Consider the following 26,412-nt stretch of genomic DNA (forward strand, 5'->3'; position numbering starts at 1 on the left):
TATGTCTTGAAGTGAAGCAATGAATACCATCAGCGTGCAAACTAAGACCTCCATGTCTGCTACTACTATCTTGCTGCATGGCTTTTGCAGTCAGTTGCGGACTATTGACTAACTGCCTCTTCAGGAATCTGGTGGCAGCTGGTGATAGCTTCCTCCTTATTCGACTCCAGGTAAAGTAACCAATTTCGCATCATCTTGAATTTGCCAACTATGATTTCAACTGTATATATAGAAACATTGAAGGTTTTTCAATATCTTTTTTTATCCTTTTCATTGTGCAAGGCACTGATCTCTTCTATTTGCTTTTAGGACCACTTTCTTGATACACAAGTAAAATTACTAAACTGGGACCATTGTGTAAGAGGAGTAATTAAGATAATCTCAGGAATATTGTCAGTAGCTGGTGTCTGGCTATACAACATGTTTGCGGCAAATCATAACAGCAAAAAGTCCTCTACTAAGTATTAAACACTTGTCGTGAAAGAGTTGAATAATTCTGAGACTACAGCAGTCATTAAGAGCGACATTTTGTGCTGAATTTGGAGAAACCAATTGATATATCAGTTGTAACTTATGTCATTAATTTCCACATCCTTTTACAAACATCATCAACAGTGTCCTTACAGAATCTATATTCCCTACCGCTATGTTTTTGGAGTGTGGGAGAAAACTGGGGGATACTCACACAACCATGGGAAGAACTCTTTGCAGATGTTGTCTTTGAAGAAATTTGAACCCAAGACCCCAGCACTGCAAAGCTACAGTGCTAACCACTGAGCCACTACACAGTGCTTACCACTGAGTTTTTAAATTTTGAAAATAAACCTAATTTGTAATGGAAGTTGAATAATTTTAATGGCAGCTGCTTCTAAATTAGATAGTAATGTTTTGGGGGTTTTAGAGTCTTTCAGTGTAAAGAGGTATTCCTAGAATTGAAAGTTATGCATTCCATAAAAAAGTTATGCCAAATCCATAATTAACTCATTGAAGACGAGGCTCTGAATATCCCTGTTCTCGGTATCGAAAACCCTGTTCCCTGTTCTCGGACACAGTTATCCCCTAACATATGGATCTTAAAATGAGCTTTAAATTAAATCTTTGTGCAAAAAACATTACAAAATTATTTTTCTTTAATTGAAATGTGAGGAAATCAGCAACAAAACTGTAATATAATGCATAGAATTGCTGCTGCTTACCTGGTTGGTTTACGTCAAAAGTTGCAATAGGCAAATTCGCCAAATTGTGCATGTAGCCTTCACAAGAACAGTTTATCCCTTGCATTTCTTTATGGATCAAATCTGAATGTAAATTAATTATATGTGCACCTATCAAGAATATTGTTACTGTCTTTATATTATTTTTGATGCTTAGTTATTTCTATCCTTATTAGCCAATGTCTTATAGCCTACTTTGTTTTCCATTGCTTGTATCTCAATTAGGAATTTGTAAGGCTGACAGTATCTGACATCCTAGTGACATATGTCACTATCCTCGTTGGGGATTTCCTCCGTGCCTGCTTTGTAAGATTCATGAACTACTGTTGGTGCTGGGATTTAGAAGCTGGGTTTGTAAGTAATTTCACAAATCTCAATATTCACATATATCTTTATTGTATGATAGGTTTTTATGCCTTTGACTTTTGTGCTTTTGATTTATTTCTTGTTCATTGTACATTGCTTAATGAATTTTTGGAGAAAACCCACAAGCATGCCATTAACTAGGCACTGCATGTTTTCATTACCAATGTTCTCATTTGTCAAAGTGCATCCAGAAGCTCATATAACAGAACAGCCTTTTCACAGTGCAACTCAATTATTGCACTTTTTACAGAACAAAGACAAAGTCTATGAATGTACCATCAGCAAAGGAAAATAGTAAAACACTCGATACTGTTGCTAAAAGCAAAATATTTTGAACTGAAATGTCCAGGATTAGGAAAAACAAAAAAACATATGCTACCTGTCCATTGGATTTGTCTGCTACTAGGGTGATTTAACACTGTGTTTTTATTAAATTGTGTATATACAGTATATATATTTGGTATCACTGCAATCGTAAAAAGTCTGATCTATCAAAATATAAAAAAAAAAAGAATCCGATTGGTAAACCGTGTAATCAGAGAAAAAATAAAAATGCCAAGATTGCAGTTTTTGGTTGCAACAATAGAAAACAAATGTTTTAATAAGGGTTCAAAGCACCGTATATACCCCTAAATAGTATCAACAAAAACATCAGCTCGGGGCACAAAAAACAAGCCCTGTGAAATGATCCATATCCTAAAAATTACAGCTCTCACAAAGTTGCAACTCAAGCAAGTTTTTTTTCAAAAATGTACGAATTTTTTTTGAAGTTGTGAGAAAAACCCTAAGGCCATGTGTACACAGTGTGTTTTTCTACCCATGTTTTGGTGCAGTTTTGTCACAGATCTGTCTGCCCATCCTCATTGCCATAGTAACTTACCGAGTGGGTTACTATAGCATCGGTGATGCTATGCTATGCATAATACATGTCGGTAAACATGTTAACTCCCTCTTTACCGACACCACTATTCAGCAGCTCATGCAGGAGCCAGTGAATAACGGCACCGGGAATCAGCTAATTGGAGATCACCGTTGCTATAGTAACCCGCTCGTTTGGTTACTATGGAAACAGTGGCAGAGGTGACATCACTGCCTACCACACCACAGTCTGTACTCACTCATTGAGTAATTACACAACACGGGCAGCAGCAGCGTTCTTCCTCCCCCCATGTTTTGTGATATAGTAGAGCTGCATCGGTTGGAGAAGACAGAATACAGAAGACCAGGTTCGTGGAGGGGTGAGAGGGAGTAATAAACATGGAGCCCCTGAGTGTGTTTGTGTATTTATTTCTAATAAAGTATTTTTTCTCTGTGTGGTGTCTTTTTAAACCCTTTATTGGAGATTCTTAATGGCCGGGTCAAACTTGGCCTGACATTAAGAATCTCAGGCTTAATATCAGCTGGTAAAGCAAAGCTGGTATTAACCCCTTATTACCCAGCGTGCCACCCGGCACCAGGGCCGCTGTAAGAGTTGGATACAGTAGATGGCACTTCTGTGAAAGCGCCATTTTCTGGGGCGGCTAAAAAAAAAACCGATGTGAGCTTCGCCCTATTTTTGTGTCCAGCCAGGTATAACTAGGCAACTAGGGATTGGAATCCTCAGTGCAGGCTGGCCCAAGCTCTCTGGGCCTCCCTGCTGCGAATTGCAGTCTGCAGCCACCCCAGAAAATGGCGCGTTCATATAAGCGCCATCTTATGGAGATGTAACCAACTCCTCCAGCGGCCCTGGTGCCGAGTGGCTTGCTGGGTAATAATGGGGTTAAGGCCAGCTGTGTATTATCATCTGGCCCTAAGCCCGAAACTCATGGTGTCACGCCAATATTAGACATGGCCACCATGAATTTCTAGTAAAGATAAAAAAAACACAAGACAGAGAAAAATATTTTTATTAGAAATAAAACACAATACTATTAGTGACTCCATCTTTATTGAACTAAAGAACCACCCCCTCCACCATAGTCCTGGATTGAGGGTCCCGCGATGTCCAATCCGGATTCAATATTAACTGATCGGTTTGCTGGAAGGCAAAGCGATCGGATGATGTGTCAGGTTCAAGGACCTGAATCACATGACACATCAACTGATTTTATAAACGGCTTTTAAACAATCAAGCTAATGCATCAGTAGAAAAAAACCCCAAAACTATACACCTTTGCAGACTTCCGTCTGAACGTTCCAGGATCAGGTAAGCAACTGATGAGGTCACCTGACAGCATCAGCTGATCGGTTAAACCGGCTGGGTGGTAAAAAGGCGGCCTCACCGCTGCACTTAAACTGTCAGCTGATGCTGTCAAGTGACAGCATCAGCTGATTACCGGGAGTCCTGGAGCCGATCAGACGTGTCCCTGAAGTCTGCAGAGAGGTAAATATACTATTTTTTTTTCTACTGTTCACTTTTGATTTCACTTAGCAGTGATTTCCTGGCAGAGAGAAGCTGCCGCACATACGCTACTAAGTGAAAGTGCATGTCACACATGTCACATGGGAGGAGGAACACAGAATTCTTCCTCCCCCTAAAACAAAGTCAACATTGCTCACAGCAATGACCTGGGAGTCAAAAATGCTTACTGGGGTCTTCCCCATGCTCTTCCCATGTCATTTGAACACTGTTGTTATACATTTGTGACATTTTTAGGCTTTCTCCAGACCGCCGCGGGTGCTGCCGGAAAAATCTTTGAGTTTCCCATAGGCTAATATTGGGGTCGAGCACTCGAGCATTTCAATAAGCTTGATCCGAGCATCGTGCATTTTACTGCTTGCTCATCTCTAATGTTCAGCTATGTTAATGCAGATGTAAATGTGATGCCACTGGACTATCGGGTCGTCACAGTGTATTGCACAATCTGCCCTCCCATGCAGTATCTACCGCCTTCTTGGTTTTGGGTCCCTAACCATATGGTGTTGCCTACATCAGCTAATCAAATCCTAGATACACCCTGCACCACACCCACCAAACACACCAGTGGATGGCTTGATTGGAATAGAGTCGCCCACCTGAGGGGTTGGACAGGGGAGGTGAGGAGTGTCAAGAGTAGGAGACGAGTATGGAAGTGAAAGAGAGAGGAGGTCAGGAGTGGGGCTCCTGGGAAACAATCTAGGTGGCAGACGGTGTTCTGGGCCTAGAGGAGCTGGACACAGGATTGTGGCAAGGGGTACGGATCTGTCGAGGAGGACAGCCGGCGGCCTTGCACCATCACCGCGCTGGGACCAAGGCACGATGGGGTATGTGGACCCTAGGTCGGGGAGTAGCTTCAGGTAACCTGATAATTTACCCGTGGAGAATGGAGCCTTCAAGATTCGCTCTTCACCTGCTCCAAAATCGGGGCACTAGTGCAATGAGGGGGATAGGACTTTCCAATCCAAAGCGGTCCAGAAAATCCCAAGCGTGAGCCCTGAGAGCAAGCTCCCACACTTAGCCATAGTGGGGAGCAGGATCCGGCAAGTTTCACACTACCGGGACCACCAAAGAAGTAAATTTAGTGCCAGGAGGCAAATCACGGATCATCAGGCAGCACCATTGGGGACTAGACCCGAACTAAGCTCCCCTCAGCAGCAGCGGTGTCCAGAGACTTGTTTTACCAGTTGTCGGTGTCTGCTTAATGGACTGAGTGAGTACCAAAGAGACCCCACTGTGTCCCACGGCACCCTTTACTGAGTCCCGGGGTATTCCCCTACCCATGGAGGGTTCTAACACCTGGCTACCCCATTCCATCAGCCCCGGGTACTCCCAACAGCCCTAAATGAAGTGAGGAAAAAATTGCAGCATGCTGTGATTGTCTGCAAGTCTGCTATCACTTGCGCACATACAAGTCTATGGGTGCGAGAGAAACATCGGACTGCACTCGGATGACATCCAAGTGCAGTGCAATATACGCACAAGCTGACAATGGAGGAGATGGGGAGATTAACCCCTGTCTCCCCTCCGGAACTGTGATCCAATCTCAGGAACGGATTACAGTCGCATGACACTCTGCTTACGCTCTCAGCAGATACTGAGCCGAGGTTCATTAGCATATCTCATTCGATGCTCTCGCATCAAAAGTGATACGGAAGTGTGACTCTACCCTTAGATGAATTATAGCTGGAGCACTTTATGTGACACTTCACTGTACATTTTATTTTCACAGGAAGGCATCATAGCAAATGATAGTGCACTGAAAACAGATAGATACAACCCCATATTGCAGGCATTTTTGGCATACAGTACTTTTGTGGCAATGCTCACCATTGTCTTTTCAGCAGTTTGTTATGAAATGCCGTCTTTAATACCAGCCAAGGATCTTACATCTCAGCTTCCAACTACATAAAAATGTTTGCCATAAAACTGGAGAATCGTAGCCAGCTGGTTCCTGAAAGCATAGACTGTGAAATGACTGTGTTTCCCTGGATGTTAATCTCTAATATATACATTTCTCCAACAGCCTTCCTATGCAGAATTTGATATCAGCGGAAATGTGTTGGGTCTGGTCTTCAATCAAGGAATGATTTGGTAATTTAAATATAATATACGGAAATGTTTTTACTCCTATGTGGCGCACTTATTACTTCTTGCAGAAAGACTTGAGGGATATCTTTTGAAGAATCAGTAGACTTGACTATGTTACATGGCAGAATGTAAATTGTTTAGTTCACAGGTTGCTTGGACAAGTGAAAGCAACCTGACAACTTATAGAAGAAAGAAATCTGGCCAGCACAACATTAAGAGTCCAGCGTCTAATATAGATCCAGTTATAATATCCAGACAAAAGATTAGTGTGTTACGCGTTTCAGGTCTATTTGGTAGCTCTAGTCATAGTACAGAGGAGGAGAAGTTTGCTTTCATAATAGTTAGCCCATGGGCCACCTTTTAAGAAAAAAGACATAGAACAAGTCTGCAACAATTTTCTAACAATAACGTTAATATCTTTTGTAGAGACAAAAAGTTACATTGAGAATCATAAACAATTGCTTAGTGTTCAAAAACGGTACATTAATAGTGAAGTATTAAATCATGCCATCAGTTTACCCATTTGGGAATACGAGTATCTAGAGAAGGGAGACAGGCTTTCCAGTTTATTAGGTCATAGCAATAATATCTACCATTTAAAGGATAATTTGCTTGTTTAATGCCTTATACTGTCACGTGTCCCCATGATGGATGACTTGAAAATAAAACAACAGGAATAAAATATTTTCGGCATTGGTATTGGAGACACCTGAAAGATGCTTGTGATGCACCTTCAGATGTGCTAACCAGTGTATTTCCACTGCATCCAAAATGCTATGCTGTGCAGAACAAGCAAAGTGGATGGGATTATAAGAAGTCTGCCCACGGTGCTTCTTTTCCCACAGCGTAAACTGGCCTGGAGTGCAGCTTCCTCAGCCGCAGCATGTCAATTTATTCTTGTGAAGACGCTAGTGTTCTCAGACGGGAGAACACAGTGAAAGTCTGCGGTGCCCAAAACCCTGATTAAGGGCACGGACCATAAGATGTCACAGCTGCATGGCATTATGGTGAAGTCCATGCATCCTTTCAAGAAAGACATTAGGCCACTCTGATGCTTCAGAACTGTAGGACATTGTGCCAGGCAAGTTGGGTTTTTTTGCCTACTGTGAATCAAATCAATCAATCGATCTACTCATCTCTAGTAGCAAGTTCAAGAACATGATTTTTTATAGATTGTAACAGTGAAAGAGAAATTCATGGGACTGTGTTTTAAGTGGTGGCTCACTACTCTGCAATAGTGGCCACATCTCTATAAAACTGAGGGAAAGCTTTTTCTAAATATGTTGTTGAGCCAATTCTGCCTCTGAGCGGCGCTATTCGTTATTGCAGTCCACTCATCCCCTTTTTGTGACCCCTGGACTCTGTAACCTCTGAGAGGTGATGTCACATCAATTTCCAGTTGACCTGACGTCACTGAGGCGGCCCCAGTCTTCCTGAGTGACTGGGCTGTGGGTGGAGTTTCACCACTCATCACAGCCCAGCATTGCTCCTGCTTGCTGCACGTTGCTGCAAAAGAGAGTGCGTGGCATTCTGATCTGTGAAGCTGGGCTGGGACAAGCAGTGATGTGGCCATTATTGCAGAGTAGTGAACCACCCCTTTAATGTAATCTGTTAGATGTGTCATGGTTGCCACCCACAGAAGTTTTCCCCAACTTCTCTAAATTAGAAGTATGTCATCATTGTAATGACAATACCAGACCAACAAACATATAAAATAGATTCCAGGTACTATATAAATGAGAGTACAAGGTGCTAAATAGGTAAGTTTATTGGCTCTATACTTTAGATACATAACCCCCTAAAGGGTAAAACCAACATTAAGATTTAACGCCTCACTTTTGTTGAACCTTTTTCTCTCCTTGCACTTCAGATTATTGCAATTCTTTATGTAAATTTTTGTGTAAATATGGTTCCGTTTTAATGCTATTGTTGTAATGTTATAGAATTGTATTGTGTTTTTATGGTCTTTTAGGCTAAAGAGAACCTATTGGCTAGTGGCTGTATTGTAACTATGCTTGTTTTTCCATGAATTTTAGGCATTAGTTGCTGCATGCATTTATTAATTACTACATAGATCAGCTGTTCAATATCAGGGGATCAAACTACCGGGAAACCAAGGTAGTTAGACCTGGATCATGTTCCAGTTTGAGGGACCCCCATTAAAAAAAAAAGATTAAACCGCTATGAGCTACAGCATACTTTGTATGTTGTACATCTAATGGGGAAAAATGAAGCTATATTTTCTTTCCTTTCTTTTTCGTTTATAAAGTATTTTTTCAATAAAAAAGATAAAAGATTTTTAAAAACACACAACTAGAGGATCACCCTGAGGATACAGTAACAAGTGTATAGCACACGTGTCCTCTTATATTCTCTGATAAATGAAGCATCCTGAAGAATACGCTGTTTATTAAATCTTGCTATAAAGGATCTTTTGTGTTACAATCCTATTATCTAGAATAGAAGAAACAGAAGTTTATCACCTTCAGCTGAACTCGCGTACTCCCTTCTCTCAAACAACAGAAACACATAGTATTCTCATTAAAATAATTGCTGTCTCGCTACCTCTCATACTCCATTTCAAGTGGTGACTTTAGATGGCAAAAGCCAAAAGATATTAACGGGCAAAGCTACAGTCTCCTTTATAAATTTCCTGCTTGTCATATCTTCACTATAGGTCATCCCAAAGGACAGAATTGATATTGATAAATTGTATTTTATCTATCTATATCATTTCCAAATATATTAATTAGCTCTTTTTTAATTTCTAATTATTTATGATTAAAATGTTTTGTTCTTGCTTTCTACATTGTTATTTTTGTCTTTTTTGTTACAACAGAGAAAAACATAGGATTTGTTTTATTGAATATTCTATTTAAAGACAATATTTAAGGGTTTAGCTTCATGTTTTTTTTCTTCAATCTCAACCTTCAAAGTAATGTTGCCAAATTCTATGAAGGAGTCACATTTTGCCCTCATTACATACCCCTGTTGTCACAAGATCCTGGACTTTACTGCAATGAGGCACTTGTTCTTGAGATGACCTCCTGTGCTGAGATGTCAAAATATGGCAAGATGATCAAGATCTTAGTAAGGCCTTTTTCATACGTCAGTGATAAACAGACACATTTTTCACTGACGTGTTAAAGACACATATAGTCCTCCCTGTGCCGTGATTTTTTGCACACGTGATATTCGTGATAGCACAAGGAGATCAATCACTTATACTCTATGCTCCTGCTGTCCGTGGTCCTAATTTCTCCCGCGCTGCAGTCTCTGGCCGCTGCTGCAGTCTCATCGCTGCTGTTACTTCCGGGTATGTGATGCAGTGAATATTCATAAGCATAATTAGCCAGCCTGAAGCAGCAGCGAGCAGCGGCCGGAGACAGCATTGCTGATTGCTGGAAACAAGTGAGTATAAAAATCATTTTATTTCAAAGATATGTGTTTTCGCTGGTATATGTCACACAGATCACTCCACTGTGTGGTCCATGTGACATCAGTGATGCCAGAAAAAAACTGAATTGTCTCCCTGCCGAACACATGGATACACATGTGCGCTGCACGGAAACACATACGTGAGAAATCACTGATGTGTGCGCAGACACATTGATTTTAATGGGTCTGCATATGTCCGTGATTCTGCTACATATAAAAGCAGTAACATACATACAGAATCACTGACGTGTGAAGAGGGCCTAAAAGGAAGTCAGCTTTGTCATTTGGTCTCTGTCACTGCAGAGCACAGCAGCCATTTATAAAGTCATTTTGGTTGCTGCACTCTGGAAAGACTACAACAGAATTTCATCATATGGACTGCACACCTTCTGCATGGTGATCACCCTTAGCTCCCTGCATGTCCTTTGATTTGTAAGTAAGTGAGAGGAAAGACAAAGAATCTGCAACCTATTTATTTTTATTATTTTTTTTTTTTTCTATGATAAAACATTTTCATGTTTTAGTTTCAAGACGAAGTAAGTTGGGCAAGTAATGCATTAGTTATTCAATCTCTATATACGGTGTATTTTTTACATTCCTTAACTTTTCTTATTCTTCAGCATCAGAAAAAAAAGTAGAGAAACTAAATTTAACAGAAATTATACAAAAGCTTTCAAAATTAAATGTAATATATTTTGTGCATATAACTGTGATGCTCCCTGTTAAATGGTTATTACCATAATTTAAAATTATCATCATCCGTAGAAAAAACTGCAGCAAGAATTAACCATTTTGTGGAACCAAACAATGCTTGTAATAGCAGGCAGCTGTTTGTGACACAGAAGAGCACACAACACAGAAGAGCACTCATAGTACCAGTCATGCTCACAAGTTTTGTATGTGACTGGTTTGATTTTAAAGCACCACTCCAAATTTTTTTTCTTCACTTCTGGACTGTACATTAAACTTAAGTCGCCTACCCTCACTCTTATACTTACTTTCCGGTGTATTCATCTTTTTTCAGCCTTACTTTGGTTCCGCAACACCATCTTGTAACCGTAACTTCTGACTGGCCATAAGTCAGAAGTTACATCACAAGCTCTCAATACAAGTCTATGAGAACCAGAATGATGCTCTTGTAGACTTGTATTGAGTTGTAAAATGATGAAGCAACAGCGCACTAGCTAAGCTACCAGTGAAACGTACGTCGGAGTTTCTTGGGGGATTAACCCTTCCTCACCTGACAAAACCTTCTGGGTTTGATCTACAAATTGCACATTGTGGTATGTATGGGGTCTTTGCCATTTCTATGCTCCCTCTGCCTTCACAGCATGGGGAAATTGTGATTAATGCAGAGTTACACGATCGGTAATGAGGGACACTGCAATGGGCAGGACTCCATATACATCCACTCTGTGCATATAAGTGCTATATGCCTTATGAATTGAGTGCACACATACGTGGTTCCCAGTTCATGTGATAAAACGTGTATTTGATATGTGACTGGCCAGGCTGATGCCTTTGATACCCCCTGTTGTATACATATGTAATGGGTTACTTATCATGGTGTCCGCTTATGGTGTGGTTAAATACCATACGAGCTGAATGCACACATATGTGGTTTTTCACTCTAGGCTGTAATTTGTTATGGTTGACACATAACTGGCTAAATTAGTATTTTCCTGACAATCCCCTACCACTTTCCTCTCCACACATTTTGGGAGATCTATTTACAAACTGTTGGTATATTGTGTAGGTAGATTCTGAGTTTGATCTATGTATTCCTGCTTGATTTTTCTATTATGAGATGTTGCTATAGTATTCTAATCATATACAATTGTGATACTTATGCATACAACATGCAGGAATAATTTGGTCAGCAGTGTTGTCAACCTCTTTTTTGTAATATCCCTTATGTGATATACTGTGACTTGTTGTTAGCACTTTTTCAAATATCCTTGAAGGTTATGTCTGTGCCTTTTTAACATCCCTCCTCTTGGCCTCATTCTCTTTATCCCTGACTATATATATATTGATGTATGTATTTTCTTATCTACTTTTTATAATATGAATTAAGATAACTATAATAAATACATATTTTGTGAAGCAGCTCTACTCTTTGTTCTCCTGTTTTTTGACTCTATCTGAGAGTAGCTCTGACACACAATGCAGCGTCCCAATTGAGGGTTGGCTGCTGTGTGTTGTTTTCATTGTTGGACTTATGTATCTTGTATTGAGTTGTGATTAGTGTTGAGCGGACCCGAACTGTAAAAGTCCGGATCCGCGCGGTTTCAGGGTCCGATCCGGGTCCGACCTGGACCCGGGAATCCGGCTGCACGATCCGGGTTCGGGATTTTTTTTTTCTCTCTCTCTCTCGCTCTCTCTCCTCTCTCTCCCTCTCTCTCTCATCCCCGGATCCGCTCCCCATTGACTTACATTGGTCCGGATTCCGGATCGGATCTGGACTTCTTTCACAACCCACGACGGATCCGCCGGACCCTGATTATGAGCAATCCGCTCAGCTCTAGTTGTGATCTCTGGCACCCTCCATGAAGCACTGGAGCAGCCTGCAGGTCACAAACTGCCGGTGATTGAACGATGTGAAACCAGCCTTGGCTTAGCCTTAGAATTTCAATTAATTTCCTTTTTCTGGGACTATAAGGTGGCCGCTCTATTTTTCTGAGAACATCATAAGCGTGTTATTTGTATAAGCATGACTTGATCTTCACATTAGTCTCAAACATATTGCAAAGGTTATTACGTGATGTATTAAAACTTCATCATATCAGTTTAGCACGTAGTAAAACTTCAAAGGAAACCAAATCAGCAGTTCCAGATGTTGTTCTCTTTCATTGATCCTCCACTTTGGCTTAAAATTAAATAAGTGAGTAGATAGTCCATGATATGTGCACAGTTCTAAACAACTGTTGGTATTTACTGGGTGCCTATGTTTTATCGTTGTTCATTGCAGGATGGGCTCTTTTTATGCTCCTGGATTGATAGGAATTAATGTCCTCCGATTACTGACTTCTATGTACTTCCAATGTTGGGCTGTCATGAGTAGTAATGTTCCCCATGAACGTGTATTTAAAGCATCAAAATCAAATAACTTTTACATGGGACTTCTTCTGCTCATCCTATTTTTGAGTCTACTGCCAGTAGCCTATACCATCATGTCTCTCCCGCCCTCATTTGACTGTGGACCTTTCAGGTACAATAATAATAAGATACTTTAATGCTCTTTTATGGTATGAATTGTAATTTAAGCTGTAATGATCTGTTTGTGCTTTGTGACCAACTAGAATTACAGGTATATTGTTGCCTTTTCATTGATTTACAAGATAATGAAGATTGTCCTCTGAAGTTATGATATAATCAGTTGTTCTTAGAGACAAGTCAAATTAAAGTTAGCAATACATATTAGGATATTGATTATCCCATGAGTGGCCATCCATCCAAGGTGTATGATTATGTCCCAACTCTGTCCCTACAGATGATGTCAAGGGCAAGACAGAGGAGGCATGTTTAATTTTAACATGCCTGATCCTTTGCTCTAAAGAGCTGCCAGCAAAAGTGTATTGTGCTGCTATATAAAGGAAATCTATCAGCAGGCTTTTGCTATGTAATCTGAAGACAGCATGATGTAGGGGTTAAAACACAGATTTCAGCCATGCTTCTGCTATCATGCTCTGTGTTGTTGTTTATTTGCAATAACTAATTTAGCACAAGTACCTTATAATTTCATTGCCTCATGCCTGCTAGTCCGACCTCCCCACCCCCCATCACCCCCATGATGAGCAGCTCATTTTCTATATACATTGAATATAGAGAGCCTGATGTGAGTGTGCTTAGCTTTCTCAACTCTTCCACATGCTAAATATAAAAACTCTGATTGTGTCAGAATCGCTTCACCCAATAAACTAAGTCATACATCTTTAAATTTAGTGTACCTTTGCCTACATCATGCTGATCTCAGAGGAGGTAACAAAAATCTGCTGACAGACTCCCTTTAATTGTGTCTAATCACTGTTGGACACAAACAGAAATGGGCCCCTAGGCAAGAACAATATAAGGGGCCCTGTGCAGCCCAAGAGCTCATCAAAGTACACAATTCCACCTGCTTCAACTGTTCCTTACCTCTTGCGCCCCTGTGCAGCTGCACATGCTGCACCAATGATATATCCACCCCTGCGTCTAATCACTGAGTACAAATACACAATCGGATGAACTGCTGTCTGATGAGTAAATGAGTAAAAAATTTTTTTTTAACTGCTCATAATGTGTTAAAAAAATAGGTTAAAAATAAAAAGGAAAATTCATCTCACTGATTCCCTCCGCTTTAGTTTTGACTCAGCACAGTCCCCTGCTGATCTCTGCTGCCTGCTGATACATGAATATTCATTTACATCATTTATTTGCATTAAAGCTGCAATATTTATTATCAAAAGTTTATCAGTTACAGACAGTAATAGTTGGCTATATTATGCTTACATTGAATATTTACCAAAGTTTTGGTGACTTTCGGAAATACGAGATCCCGAGGAAGAGTCATGGGTGACGTGAAATGGCCATAGGCTTCGAGCTGCTGGTTAGTATTATTTGCTCTGCTTATGAAGTTGAAATAGAAAAAATAATATTTTTTTTTTGGTAAGTGCTATAAATTATTTTTTCTCTGTTGAAAGCAAAAATAGTATTTATGCCAATAGTATTTTGGTAACAAGGATTCGATATTCCAGCAATGCCACTACAGGGTAAATGAAGCAACACACATTTCTCAACTGGTTGTCTATGTCAGGCTCAGACATGTCAGATTCTCCAGAGTGAGTGATGTGCAAAATAGTCAGACTCCACTCACACTCAAGGTCATCAACAGCGACTTCACCTCTGAGGTCCCCAAAACGGGATTTAAAAATCCATTTTCTAAACCAGACAGCACCAAGTCTAAAGGTCGCCTTACTTACACGCAACTGTCGCGGGCGGAGGAGGGGACGCCGCGCTCTCCCACTGCTCGGGTCCGGCTGCCGCTGCTGCTGCGGCCTGCTGCTGCTGGGTGGCTCGAGCGATGGGCCGGATCCCGGGGACTCGAGCGGCGCTCCTCGCCCGTGAGTGAAAAGGGATTGGTTTTTGGGATTGTTTATTTGTCCGTGATGCCACCCACGCTTGTGGTGATTTGTTGACACCACCGCTGCTCTGTATGGGGATCCCGGGAGTGATGGTATGGAGCAGCTAGATGTTAGTCCTCCCCTCCGTGGGTAGGGGGTTGGTTGTCCCGGGGCCCAGTGATGAGGTGGGTGATGCAGGGCTTGGTGGGGACAGGGACGCGGGGGCAGCGCTGTGCCGCCCGGCACTGTGGTACTCACTCAGCCTGAGACGATGACACAGTTCTCGGTAAAGCACACGGCTGGAAAGACGGTTCCCACGGACGGCTGCACTTGCTGTTCCCCAGTAGTTGACGGTAACGGTCCCTTTTCCTGCACCTGAGATGATGATGGTAACGATGAGTTCCCACCGGTAACCCGCTCCCCGGCTTGGATATGGGCCGGAGGAGCCCTACTTTGCCCGCAGGCGCTGGCCCTGAGAAACTGGTGCCCTGGCGGTGGCGGTGTCTCTCTCCAACGGCTGGACTGTTGCCTTCAATCGGGACTTGGTTGTTGGGAGACCCAGAGGTCCCCTTCACTAACGGATTTGGCAAATTCACGGCGACTCCTAGCCTTGCCGGGATCCGAAAGGCCCCCGCCACTGGTGCTGGCTTCACTTTGTATACCGCTCCGGTACCGCCGGGCCACCACCCGTCCGCGGTCCTTTCGGCAACCTCCGGTCAGCTGCTCCTGCGGACAGTCACCGCCGTCTGCTGACCTTGCTGTCTCAGTCCGGGGCACACACCCGGACCAGCTTCAGGCTTTACTAACTGTCACTTTTTACTCCTTCTCTCACGCTCCTCTACCACTTCACCTCCTTCTACTTCCTCTAACTTTTCTTATCTTGCTTCCTCTCACTTTCACTTCCCTAGCTTGACTGCCTGGTTTTCCCGCCTCCAGGGCTGTGAACTCCTCGGTGGGCAGAGCCAACCGCCTGGCCCACCCCCTGGTGTGGACATCAGCCCCTGGAGGAAGGCAACAAGGATTTTAGGTTAGCCTTGGTGTTCCTAACTGGGGTGTAGGGTGTGGTGGTGTCATGACCTGTGACCCCTGGCTTGCCCAGGGCGTCACATTCCCCCTTAGCAAAATGCAGACCGTCCGCGGGCTGCCCGTCCAACACCGGTTTTATTTTCTGAAAAAGGTAAAAGGTAACATAATACAAGTTATAACATCATCCCACATCGGGAGGTTCGGTACTTAAACGTTGCTAACGGTTTTAAACGGTTGTTACTGCCGCTCTCTCCCACCCAAGTAACCTGGCCCTGATGCTGCCCCTAAAACTCAGGCAGCACCCCTTGACCCCAGTCCTGAACCAGTTACCCGAGCGGGATCTGTCCTTCCCCTCCAGAGGGTAGCCACCCGTTCCTGGGGTGGCTGGGCCCCAGCCTGCTCCACTGCGGGCCCTCCCTCCAACCTGCCTCTCCGGAGGCGGTAACGGTTGCTGCAGCAAACACATTTATTTACAAGCCACTAAGTTTGTGGTTGCCCCGCAAGTTCTCGGGCTTGTCCATAGAAGTTTCTATGCAGCTGTTTGAAGGGTCCCCACGGGGACAACGGTGCCGGCAACGACCGGTTTCAATCACATGGCTAATCAGGTTACTGTTCGGTTATTATTCTCATTTTCTTCAAACTTTTCAAACTCAAAACACACATACTGGTGGTCCCCACGGGGACAACTTTTAGGCGGAGGACCGCCGGCTTAACAGTCCATCCTCAATCGCGGGGCTCTAGTGCCACCTTCACATGGTGCACCGCTGTGGACCCCGATGGTAGCTTGCTGCGGGTGATCTTCCTCCATATTCATGCGGGCATGCACATCCGCTCTACACCCCTCTCGGGCATCGATCTCCCTGCGCAGCTGCTGTTGCTGCCGCCCCCAGTCTGGAGCACTTTTTGCTTGCTCCTGTTCGGCCTGTGCGGGGAACGGACCCAGCCAGAGTCCCTCCGTGTCGGCTACGACCGGCACCTTCAGTAATGAGGGACCCCGCTGTGACGTGGCCTGCTCTGCCGCTTGGCAGCTACATCCCCCCCCGTGCCTCAGCCGAGGCCCGGTGCCTGGGAGCGGTCAACGTGACTTGCGGTGATGGTGTTTGATCGAGGATCGCCTCCGCTGCAGCCGGGCGGACTGCCAGGGCCGTCATCAACTCCGTCGTGGCTGGGATGGAAGCCGGGACGGGTGCCAGGGCGATGGTAAAGGTAAGGCCCGGGGGCCGCAGGTCTGGGCCCTCTCCCACAGATGCTGCGGGCTCCGCTACCGGTGGTAGGGGTAACGGGTCGGTCGGGGCGTTGGCCGCAGGCATGGGCAGTGAGGGAGGTAGCGTGGTGGACGGCAGCAGGCCGGGCCCCTCAGCCGTATCGACCGATCCCTCGGGGACATAGGGGCGTGGGTCGCTTACCCGCTCCTCTGAGACCACCTCCACTTCGGATGCCCAAACGGTTGCGGCCAGGCCCTTCATCTCCGACGTCCACTTCGCCAGCATGAAGTGGACTTGGACCTGGAGCTTCTGGCACATCTTACTTCTGGATCCAGGAACGTGTTTCAGCAGAGTCCTGACGTCCCTGCACGCTACAGCGCTAGTTACATGCGGCTGCGACCACCGCTCCTCCAGCGGCTCCGTCGGGCGCAGACATCTTGTTTTCATCCCCCTTAGCCTCTTTCCGGCCCCTCCTCTATAGGGGCGGGGTTTTGGCCTTCGCACCTCCGCTACTCGAGAAGATGCTCGAGCGGGAACTTTTCGCGCCAAAGATGGCGACTTCCAAAATTTTCCGGCCGGACACCTCCGGCGGTCACAAGGCGCACCTCTACCCAATGGCAGAGCGGTAAGATCCTGTTCGTGACGCCAAGTTGTCGCGGGCGGAGGAGGGGACGCCACGCTCTCCCACTGCTCGGGTCCGGCTGCCGCTGCTGCTGCGGCCTGCTGCTGCTCGGTGGCTCGAGCGATGGGCCGGATCCCGGGGACTCGAGCGGCGCTCCTCGCCCATGAGTGAAAAGGGATTGGTTTTTGGGATTGTTTATTTGTCCGTGACGCCACCCACGGTTGTGGTGATTTGTTGACACCACCGCTGCTCTGTATGGGGATCCCGGGAGTGATGGTATGGAGCAGCTAGATGTTAGTCCTCCCCTCCGTGGGTAGGGGGTTGGTTGTCCCGGGGCCCAGTGATGAGGTGGGTGATGCAGGGCTTGGTGGGGACAGGGACGCGGGGGCAGCGCTGTGCCGCACGGCACTGTGGTACTCACTCAGCCTGAGACGATGACACAGTTCTCAGTAAAGCACACAGCTGGAAAGACTGTTCCCACGGACGGCTGCACTTGCTGTTCCCCAGTAGTTGACGGTAACGGTCCCTTTTCCTGCACCTGAGATGATGATGGTAACGATGGGTTCCCACCGGTAACCCGCTCCCCGGCTTGGATATGGACCGGAGGAGCCCTACTTTGCCCGCAGGCGCTGGCCCTGAGAAACTGGTGCCCTGGCGGTGGCGGTGTCTCTCTCCAACGGCTGGACTGTTGCCTTCAATCGGAACTTGGTTGTTGGGAGACCCAGAGGTCCCCTTCACTAACGGATTTGGCAAATTCACGGCGACTCCTAGCCTTGCCGAGATCCGAAAGGCCCCCGCCACTGGTGCTGGCTTCACTTTGTATACCGCTCCGGTACCGCCGGGCCACCACCCGTCCGCGGTCCTTTCGGTAACCTCCGGTCAGCCGCTCCTGCGGACAGTCACCGCCGTCTGCTGACCTTGCTGTCTCAGTCCGGGGCACACACCCGGACCAGCTTCAGCCTTTACTAACTGTCACTTTTTACTCCTTCTCTCACGCTCCTCTACCACTTCACCTCCTTCTACTTCCTCTAACTTTTCTTATCTTGCTTCCTCTCACTTTCACTTCCCTAGCTTGACTGCCTGGTTTTCCCGCCTCCAGGGCTGTGAACTCCTCGGTGGGCGGAGCCAACTGCCTGGCCCACCCCCTGGTGTGGACATCAGCCCCTGGAGGAAGGCAACAAGGATTTTAGGTTAGCCTTGGTGTTCCTAACTGGGGTGTAGGGTGTGGTGGTGTCATGACCTGTGACCCCTGGCTTGCCCAGGGCGTCACACAACGACATCGCTAACGAGATATCTTTGGGGTCACGGAATTCGTGACGCACATCCGGCGTCGTTAGCGACGTCGTTGTGTGTGACACCTACGAGCGACCACTAACGATCAAAAATACTCACCTAATCGTTGATCGTTGACACATCGTACCTTTCCCAAATATTGTTGCTGGTGCTGGACGCAGGTTGTTTGTCGTTCCTGAGGCAGCACACATCGCTACGGATGACACCCCAGGAACGATGAGCAATAGCGTTCCTGCGTCCTCTGGCAATGAGGGGGGCGTGTCGTTAATGCGGCTGGTCTCCGCCCCTCCGCATCTATTGGCGGGCCGCTGTGTGACTTCGCTGTGACGGCGCACGAACCTCCCCCTTAAAAAATAGGTTGTTCGCTGCCCACAGTGACGTCGCTAGGAAGGTAAGTATGTGTGACGTGTACCGGCGATATTGTTCGCCACAGGCAGCGATTTGCCCGTGACGCACATACGACGGGGGCGGGTGCGATCACTAGCGACATTGCTAGCGATGTCGCAGTGTGTAAAACTGCCTTAAAGGTAGCTTTTTTTTGCCATCTTAGACTTTGTATCTAGAAATATAATTGGCATAATACTTATATACTTATATGTTATTGTTGAGTATGATGTTTTCTGTACATGAAAAATAACACTTTTTGTCTCCCAGTGGCAAGAAGAGAATGTTTGATGTAATCCAAGAAACTATGGAAATGGACTTCCCACCTTTTGTTGCCAAAATTCTTAGTTCCATAGCAAATCCTGGCTTAATCATACCAGCCATTCTCCTTATGATGTGAGTACTGTGTGAAAACCTTGTGTGTTAATGGCAGGATTCCAAGAGTAAATTATATAAGCTTTAATTAATGCTAAGCCAGTGGCTCTCATTCCAAGTAGCAGCGATTCAAAGGCGCTGTTAGTAAAATTATGTTTCAAGATATTTCATTATTCATCCCTACCTATCTGAAATACAGAACTTCATATTAAAGGTATTAGCCAACAATATTTGTTACTTATCCACAGGATAGAGGATAAAAGTACAATCCGTGGGAGTCACCCGATCAGATCCCTCCAATCACAAGGATGGAGGTCTCTTGTTTCCTGTGTGATTGCGACTATAGTATGCAAACATGACCCTAGTTTCATTCACATTCTATGGTCATCCATGTGCTCTACAGTCTCCATTCACGCAAACACGTGAATAAAGTGGGTCAGTCACATTTACTACTGATCTATTTATGCAGGAATTAAGAACCTCTATTCTCAGCACTGGTGGGATACAATACGATACGATACGATACACTTTATTGATCCCGTGGGAAATTATGGTATCACAGCAGCACAACTTAAATCATAACATGAATTACATAATTGACAAGACAGTAGAGTTGACAGAAGAACATTATACATTAGATAAGGTCATACACAGCGGGTGAACTGAAAGTAGAAAAGTAAAGTAGACATTCCCAATGGTTAGACTTCCTCTCATCATGTATTTGTCACATATTCTGTGAAAAGCATACATGATAAATTTGATAAATGTCTTCAGTATAACCCCATACAATTAAATTATATTGTGATGCCTGACTGATGTTATTACAGCATTGCCTGTGACCAGGGATTATCTGCTCTCCCGGGTGGTGCACACTATGGGACTCTGCATCTAGGCATTTGGTTTTTAATCTTGTCTATTTTAGGCCTCCTGATGAACCATAATGGGGAAACGCGTCGAGGCGGGCGTTGTATGGCTATTATCACATTAAAGTGGACCTTTTCCATACAGCAAATGGACTACCAGTGATGGAGGTGTCCACAGAAATGCTAAATATTGGATTGTGGCGGTTCGCCTAGTGTATACATGATATATATCAAGGACTCTCTTTTATATATGAAGCTCCTTGAGGATTTCCTTATTAATAGTATGCACTATATGTCTTTCTGTGCATATGGCCGAATTGGTATAAATCCAACTTTCTGTTCAACCCTGCCTTCTGTAATATATTTGGGACCACTGGATAACCAGATTTATATACAAAAATATCCATCTAGATATTTTGGTTATCATAAATATTGGAACCCATGTGATGGAAGGCTGGTTTAAATAGGGTGGATTTTCCATATACCCTTGAGTTCAGAACTCTTTAATTGCATATGAATTATTAAACTGAACTTTTGCAATATCAGCTGAGGATTACACTGTCATTCTGTACTTATGTTTTAGTGTGTGTTGTATATCGCACATAAATGTGTGTGTTTTAATATTTTTGATGTAATAAAATTTTGTATTGGGAAATTTTGTGAATTGATTAGAATATATTCCCTCCATGTATATTTTTCTGAAATGGAAAAAAAAGTTGTTCCTGCATTTTAGATTGGATAATGGCATGACAAAAATTTGGTGAGTACTGCAGAAGTTTCCTATCCGTTGTGGATAAAATAGTGAATCTATTTAGTAATGTAAACTGTTAAAATGTATCCCTTGTGTACTTACTGATCTTATTAGCTGCAGTTGTAAGAGTTAAAGCCAGCATAGTCTATTGGCCAACCTTACAGTTAAGCCTGCTTTACACGCTGCAATTAATCGTGCGATCGCATTTGCGATCGCGCCCGCCCCCATCGTTTGTGCGGCACGAGCAATTTGTTGCCCGTGTCGCACAATGTTGTAACCCCCCGTCACACGTACTTACCTTCAAAATGACCTCGCTGTGGGTGGCGAACATCCACTTTCTGAAGGGGGAGGGACGTTCGGCGTCACAGCGATGTCACACAGCAGCCGGCCAATAGAAGCGGAGGGGTGGAGATGAGCGAGACGTAAACATCCCGCCCACCTCCTTCCTTCCGCATTACAGGCGGGATGCAGGTAAGCTGCAGTTCATCTTTCCCGGGGTGTCACACGGAGCGATGTGTGCTGCCACGGGAACAATGAACTACCGGACGTTCGATATATAGAAAATGAGCGACGTGTCAACGAGCAACGATAAGGTGAGTATTTTTGCTCCTTCACACTCGCTCATAGCTGTCACAGGCTACGATATGTCATACGATGCCGGATGTGCATCACTTACGACGTGACCCCGACGACATATCGTATGATATACCGTAGCGTGTAAAGCCCGCTTAAGTGGCATGAATCACATGTCTGGCTGAATGATTGCAGCCAGGGATATTATCCTCAGAAATTATTTGGCAATTCAGAGAAAATATGCTTTGAAGATCTGGCCGGGGATCATAGACGAGATGAGACAAATCCAGCTCCACTTCCAAGTTGCTCTTCCCAGGTAATTCACAGGTCCCTCCGTATGTACACATATTACAGCTGTATTAGTGCCTCTCCCTCTTCTCTCTGTGTCTATCACCTGGCGGCCTTACAATCTTGTTGCAGGTGACGCAAAGTGACACCTAGTTCTGTATCCTCCAGAAATTGTAATTCTATCTGTGGCTGGAGTTCAAGAGTTGACTTTTGTGAGTGTTTTCTTGCCCCTATGTAGCCTGGGTGGGGCTGCAAGTAATTGAAGCTCCTGAAAGCCTGCTGTCCACTGCCAGTTATTATTTGACTATGGTAGTTTCAGTAACCATCTAAAAATCCCGCTTAAATACCCAGTAGACATTCTTGATTTTGACCTCGGCTCATTTTATGACTACTCTCATGCCTTACAGTTTTGTCCATTCACTGACCTCTTGGTTCAGACCCAGCTACTGGTCCATTCTTCTTCCCAGCATCTTACCACTAAACAGCAGCTAACTCTGAGGTTCCATCCTAGGGAGGCCACTGCAGTCAAGATTCCTGTATATGGGTTAAAGTGTGAAGGCTAGGGCAACCCCTGGAATGTGGAAAAGAGAGTATAATGCCAAGCCTGTTCATGGTAGCCATCTTTAAATAACCATGTCCAGTGTCCCCATTACACTATAAATGACCCATATGAATCCCCTCAAGTGGTGGTGGATCAAATGCAAGACCTGGCCTAGCTGGTCCACAATCTTGCAGATCGGTCTCAACATCATGAAACTGCTGAGGCTCAAGCAACAGTAACACCATGCTTGATTTTTTTTAACCCACAGTTGACCTGCCTGACAGATATTCATGTGATTGTAGGAATTTTTTCTTCATTTAGGGAAAGCTGTTGTCTTTAGTTCAGGCTCATTCCACATTAGTCTGGATCTGAGAGCTAGTGTGTTGAACTCATCATCTCTTTGCTCCAGGGTGAACCCCATGCTTCAGCCTTTTCCGATTCCCCTGAACTCTCCATAGTTGATTCCTTTTTTGAAATTTGAAGCCCATTGTGTGACGTCCTGGACTAGTCAGGTCGTCACAGTGTTCTGCACAATCTTTCTCTCCCTGTGCAGGGCTCAACCCCCATGGTTCTTGCTCCCCATCTTGCAGTACTGCCTCCACCAACATTCACAAATCCTAGTGACACCTCGCACCACACCTGTCAGGCACACCAGTGGGCTGCTTAAGCTGGAATAGGGCAGTCCACCTAGGGGTCAGACAGAGTGGTGGGAGGGGGGAAGTCAGGGAGGGAGGAAGTGGAGAGCAGAGCAGAGCTGACAGGCAGAACAGTGAGAGCTCCCAAAGAGGGAGGAGCTGGGAGTAGCAGCTCCCTAGAGAGAACAGAAGTAGCTCCCAGTGAGTGAGGAGCTCAAGGAAGCTGGGAATTGGAGTTCCCAGGGGAGAAGTATCCTAGGTTGCAGACGGTGGTCTGGACTCAGAGGAGTCGGAGACCCGGTCACGGGAGGTTGTGACTGGGTGCTGGGCTAATCACGGAGGATAACCAGCAGCCACAGTTCAACGGCCGGGCTGGGACCAAAGGCATGTCGGGGTACGCGGACCCTAGGTCAGAGAGAAGCTGCAAGCAACCCGGCAATTAACCTGCGGAGGACAGGACCTCTATGGACGGTTTCCACCAGCTCAGAGATCGAGGGGTACTAGCACAACGAGGGGGATAGGGCTTTCCAAGAAAAGCAGCCCACTGAAATCCCAAGCGTGAGCCCCTGAGAGCAAGCTCCTTTGCTCGCCACAGCAGGGAGCGGGGCCCGGAAAGCTCCAGGCTGATGGGCCACAAAGAACCACCAAAATTCAGGTTCCAGGAGAGAGGCCACAGACCCCTAGGCAGTGGTGCAGGGGACGGGACCCAGACTAGTTCCCCTCAGGAAACATTGGCAGTCAGAGATTTTGTTTACTACATAGTCAGTGTCTGCGTTCTTCTGAGTGAGTACCTGGTTAACCTCTGCAACCGGCGAACCCACGAGACACTGCATTACCAAGGCACCATCCAGAGTCCCGGGGTAATCCCCTACCCGTGGAGGGTCACGTCATCTAGCTGCCCCCACTCCATCGCCCCGGGTACTCCCCATTATCGCACACCACGGTTGGCGTCACGAACTATCAATCTCACTCCCTGTAAATACCCCCTGTCCTTCAAGTGTGGCCCTAGCCCCCGGGTCCGAAGACCCTCGAGCCACGAGCAATCACCTCCGGATCCGAGCGGTTCAATCACTGCAGGGGCGGCACAATTGCATACATGAGGGAGAGACCTGTCAATCACCTGCAGCGATACGGGGAAGAATTGACTGGGGGCACAGTCAGTCTAGTCTCATCTAAAGGTACCGTCACACTAAGCAACGCTCCAGTGATCCCACCAGCAACGTTACCTGGCAGGGATCGCTGGAGCGTTGCTACACGGGTTGCTGGTGAGCTGTCAAACAGGCAGATCTCACCAGCAACCAGTGACCAGCCCCCAGCCAGTAGCGACGCGTGGAAGCAATGCTGCGCTTGGTAACTAAGGTAAATATCAGGTAACCAACCCGATATTTACCTTGGTTACCAGCGTACACCGCTTAGCGCTGGTTCCCTGCACTCCTAGCAAGAGTACACATTGGGTTCATTACCCGATGTGTAGTCTGGCTATATGTGCATGGAGCAGGGAGCTGGCACTGGCAGCGTGAGAGCGGCGGACGTTGGAAACGAAGGTAAATATCGGGTAACCAAGGAAAGGGCTTCTTGGTTACCCGATATTTACATTGGTTACCAAAGTCCGCAGAAGCCGGCTCCTGCTCACTGCACATTCAGTTGTTGCTCTGTCGCTGTCACACACAGCGATGTGCGCTTCACAGCGGGAGAGCAACAACTAAAAAATGGTCCAGGACATTCAGCAACAACCAACGACCTCACAGCAGGGGCCAGGTTGTTGCTGGATGTCACACACAGCAACATCGCTAGCAACATCGCTGTTGCGTCACAAAAGTCGTGCCTCAGCAGCAATGTTGCTAGCGATGTTGCTTAGTGAGACGTGGCCTTAAGGCTATGGTCCCTCGCCAGATATTCTTGAATGTAATAATAAGTTGATTAATGTCACTAATCACTGCTTTCCACAAATGTGTCTTTCAGATTAGCAATTTATTACCTGAATGCTGTCTCAAAAGCCTATCAGCAAGCAAATATAGATTTGAAGAAGAAAATGCAGATGGTAAGATATTTTATTTTTTTATTTTATTTATTTTGTGACAAATACCTAGAATAAGGTATTTTATAAATTTAAACAATCTATGTGCAGACCATTTGGAGAGGTAAAAAAAAAAAAACCCTGGATATTATTTTTCCCTCCAATTGAGAAATTAGTGAAGTACTTGTTATTTTACGGTCCATTACACAAGGTCTGCCAAAGTCAATTAAGTTTAAATATTTAGCATGTGCCTAATTTAGATGTAATAGATTTTCACATGGAATTAATAAGAAAAGACCATAACTTCTACTTGTCATTGGGTTGATCTGTAATCCTGTTATCGTCTGATTGCATGGAGATCTCACCATGATTTATCTCTCCAGCAAAGGGAAGAAGAAAAAAATAAGCGGAATAATAATACACAAGCTAATTCTGTTATGAGAGATCTAGAAGAATTGCTTCCTCCAAGTGCAAGAAATGCCCTCCGGCTACAAAATGCAGGTATGAAAAGAAAGATCAGATAAGGTCACACAGCCACCTGGCCCTCTTTGGATATATTTACGAAGCTTTATAGACTTGACACATCTGCTGAGTTAAATGTAGCACGCAATTTCTTTATTCCCAAAACGTAGAAATCACTTTTAGTTGAGTGAGCTCTTTATTCCTAAGGTATAAGGAGATTATTTATTCTTTTAGCAAAAAAGTGATCGTGTCTTTCAAAGTCAAAAAGATACATTTTAAAGCACTACTCCAATGTTTTTTTTCTTATTGTGCAGCTGGAGGCCCTAGACACCTGTCACATACTTACCTTCCGGCACCTTCATCTTCTATCGCCACTGCTCCGGACGGTTTACAGTGACTTGTGATCTGCCGGCAGCTGCAGTGTTTCATGCAGCGTGCCGGAGGTCATAAATCAATACAAGTCTATGAGAGCCTAGTTTAGGCCTTGATCTGGCTCTCATAGAGTTGTAATGAGTGCCTATGACTTAAGTTCTGACTTCCGGTGAGTTAAGATGTTACAGTCAAAAGATGGTGCCACTGGACCGGAGCAACATCTGTAAACGGTGAAGCCACCAGAAGGTGAGAATTTGACAGGGGGCTTAGTTTTAAAGCGCTAGTCCAGCGGTGATAAAAAATAAGCTGGAATGGTGCTTTAAGCCTGAGTTTCTAAACTGTTGAGACCTTTCTGCATAAATCTAGCTCTCCTGTTATTCAAGGGGTGACCTTCTTGTA

At 45.0% G+C, this 26,412-nt stretch overlaps 1 protein-coding gene across 1 annotated transcript in view; it reads left to right on the forward strand.

The window, feature by feature from the left end:
• Positions 1 to 25,703, forward strand: part of LOC142243951 (transmembrane channel-like protein 2) — a 225,818-nt gene extending 200,115 nt beyond the window's left edge. Inside the window, exons 14-19 of the mRNA XM_075316143.1 lie at positions 1,440 to 1,568; positions 6,002 to 6,069; positions 12,476 to 12,715; positions 19,407 to 19,532; positions 25,125 to 25,203; positions 25,563 to 25,703. Coding sequence (XP_075172258.1) covers positions 1,440 to 1,568; positions 6,002 to 6,069; positions 12,476 to 12,715; positions 19,407 to 19,532; positions 25,125 to 25,203; positions 25,563 to 25,703 — 783 coding nt within the window. The remainder of the gene's footprint in view (positions 1 to 1,439; positions 1,569 to 6,001; positions 6,070 to 12,475; positions 12,716 to 19,406; positions 19,533 to 25,124; positions 25,204 to 25,562) is intronic.
• The last annotated feature ends 709 nt before the right edge of the window (positions 25,704 to 26,412 follow it).

This window comes from Anomaloglossus baeobatrachus, chromosome 6 (genome assembly GCF_048569485.1).
Source record: "Anomaloglossus baeobatrachus isolate aAnoBae1 chromosome 6, aAnoBae1.hap1, whole genome shotgun sequence".
NCBI lineage: Eukaryota > Metazoa > Chordata > Amphibia > Anura > Aromobatidae > Anomaloglossus > Anomaloglossus baeobatrachus.